The sequence below is a fragment of the Penaeus monodon genome, chromosome 23 (genome assembly GCF_015228065.2).
Source record: "Penaeus monodon isolate SGIC_2016 chromosome 23, NSTDA_Pmon_1, whole genome shotgun sequence".
NCBI classification, from domain to species: domain Eukaryota; kingdom Metazoa; phylum Arthropoda; class Malacostraca; order Decapoda; family Penaeidae; genus Penaeus; species Penaeus monodon.
In genome coordinates this window covers 26,429,334-26,431,587 of record NC_051408.1, presented here as the reverse complement: position 1 = coordinate 26,431,587, position 2,254 = coordinate 26,429,334, and the positions used below count along the sequence as shown (strand labels likewise).

General features: G+C 45.3%; 1 protein-coding gene across 1 annotated transcript in view; it reads right to left on the bottom strand.

The window, feature by feature from the left end:
• LOC119588193 (lutropin-choriogonadotropic hormone receptor-like) overlaps window positions 1-2,254 on the bottom strand; it is a gene marked incomplete at its 3' end in the record, with an annotated part of 106,720 nt that overhangs the window by 61,878 nt on the left and 42,588 nt on the right. Inside the window, 3 exon segments of the mRNA XM_037936896.1 lie at window positions 711-1,184; window positions 1,271-1,555; window positions 1,938-2,148. Coding sequence (XP_037792824.1) covers window positions 711-1,184; window positions 1,271-1,555; window positions 1,938-2,148 — 970 coding nt within the window.

The following is a 2,254-nucleotide window of genomic DNA, read 5'->3' as shown; positions in this document are numbered from 1 at the left end:
AATGCGTATGTGTGCGTGTGGCCGGGTTTTAAAACGACGGGAGAATGATTGGGAAGTAGAGTGAACAAATTACATGACATATTGAAAATGAAATGGAAATATCTATGTTTTATAAATTCTAGTGAGCTGTGTAAACAGAAGCACCGGAGAGGATAAGTAACTAAGGAAAAGTTAGGAAAAAGTGAACGAAAGGCAACATAATCTGTGGAAAATAAAATGGCTAAATTCGTATATCGTCTCTTGAACATTGGTTAACTTTCTTAATTACCCTATGTTAAAACTTTTATAACTAATTACGTATCTTAAAAAAAAATTGGGCAAAATATAAAAATAAATGTGCTAGTGTGCCTCATTTGCTTATTTACTTCCTTTTGTGAAAATTAGTCTATGTAAAAACAAGCCTTTTCACGGCAATTTCCACTCTGGATCAATGAGCATCACATCGTTTCCCTCCCGCAGTGAAATAAATATGTTTTTTTTCTCTTCCTAGTGTAAGTCTTTACATTCATGAATCCTAAAGTTTCAATTTAATTTTACATATATTCCCATTTTATTTTTCTCTATTGGTCCCTTTTTCCTCCTCCCTCTACCTATTTCTAGCATGCTTCTCCCTCTCAGCTCCCAGTATCTTATATTCTGTTCTACGTGATAAATGCATATACTGAAGGCCGTTCCCATCTCGGCCTGTGGTGGGAGGGGAGACAGCTCACCTGATGGCCGCCCCATCGGCCGCTCGGGACGGACTCGTTGCTCTTGGAGGCGTCGGTCGGGTATCTGTCGGAGGAGTAGTTAAAGGAGCCGAACCCAAGGAAGGAGCTCGGGTAGCCATTCCCTGCCACGGGTATCCTGCCCACAAAACTCCCTTTATCTGCCACGTCGTCTCCATTGTCCGGGAACTCCTCCTTCCCGAATCTCTTGTCTGGCGACGGGATGATCTCGTCCAAGGCACTGGGTTTCGGTCCGTCGTCCTGCATCCTGATCTTGTCGGCTTCTGCGAGGAATCGGGAATCCGGCGAGTGAATTCCGGATTCCGATGATCTGTCGAGCAATGGATGCATCCTTGCGCCATCCCTGCGACGAGATCGAGCCTTCGGGTCCTGCCCTCCCACGACGTGAATGACGACGTCCGAGGGGTATCCTAGGGCGGTTGTGTGGGGCTGCGCCTCGTCTGCGTCTCGCGTGTTCTCTTTCGCAAGACGTGTCCGGTGTCTCATAATGGCGTGTTCGTGGGGAAATCACCGTTCTTGACAGCGCGGGATCCCTATATTTACTTAAGTCCTGAGAATCCTGACGTCGATGGATTCCTCCCAGCGGTGTGAATCCTTTTCGAAGGGTTGGAGATAATTTCAGAGGGGAGAGAGAGATTATCTCTTTGTCTGGCTTTCATTTCTTTCTCGTTCTGCATTTCACTAAGTCTCTGAGGGTCCGGCGTAGGTGTGGTGGGTGTGACAAGATGGCGGCGCCGGCGTCTGACTCGGGCGTTCGCGGAGGGAACGGGATTGCTGGGTGACGTCACCTCCGAGCACAACTCCTCTTCTTGTTTTCGAATGAACTCCTGATTAAAGTAAGAAATGCAAATCACAGGTATTCGATATCAACTTTGAACGAGGAAAAATATATTATACATAGTAGTATAACAAACAACCAGAATTTAAATTCAACAATTTTGCGATACTTTGTTCAATCTAGTATATTGGATAGACATCATGACAGTTTACCAGCGATCGCATTAAAAAAAAAATGCTCCAATCGAAACTGAATACGAAATGTTTACTATTATTATTAACGATGCCATGGATATTTTGCAAGCATTATCATAATTGTCCATATTTTCCTCAAAATGGTAGAAAACATCTACATTAAAATAATAATGAAAATGATAGTTATCCGCAAGTGTCAAGCAGCTAGTGGACAGATGAAAGTACTACGGCACTCACCTGGTGCCTAATATATTGTTCCCGGTCGTGTGTCTCCGGGAACTGGAAGGCGCAGCAGTGGTAGGGGTAAGTGAGGTGGGCTTCCTGGATTGTTCTGAAGGAGTACACAGACGGGAATACCTTCAGAGTCGGGGTGTTCTCCAGGCGCAAGACTTCCAGCCCTTTGAGGCCGTAGGTGGGCAGCGAGGTGATCGACGTCTCTGAAAGGTCTCTGTGGACGGCGGTTGGTCATGGGTTTCTGATTAGAAACTGTATTAACGGTCTCTGCATTGTTGTCAATCTAGCTATCCCTTTTTTACCCCCTCCTCCTCTCCATC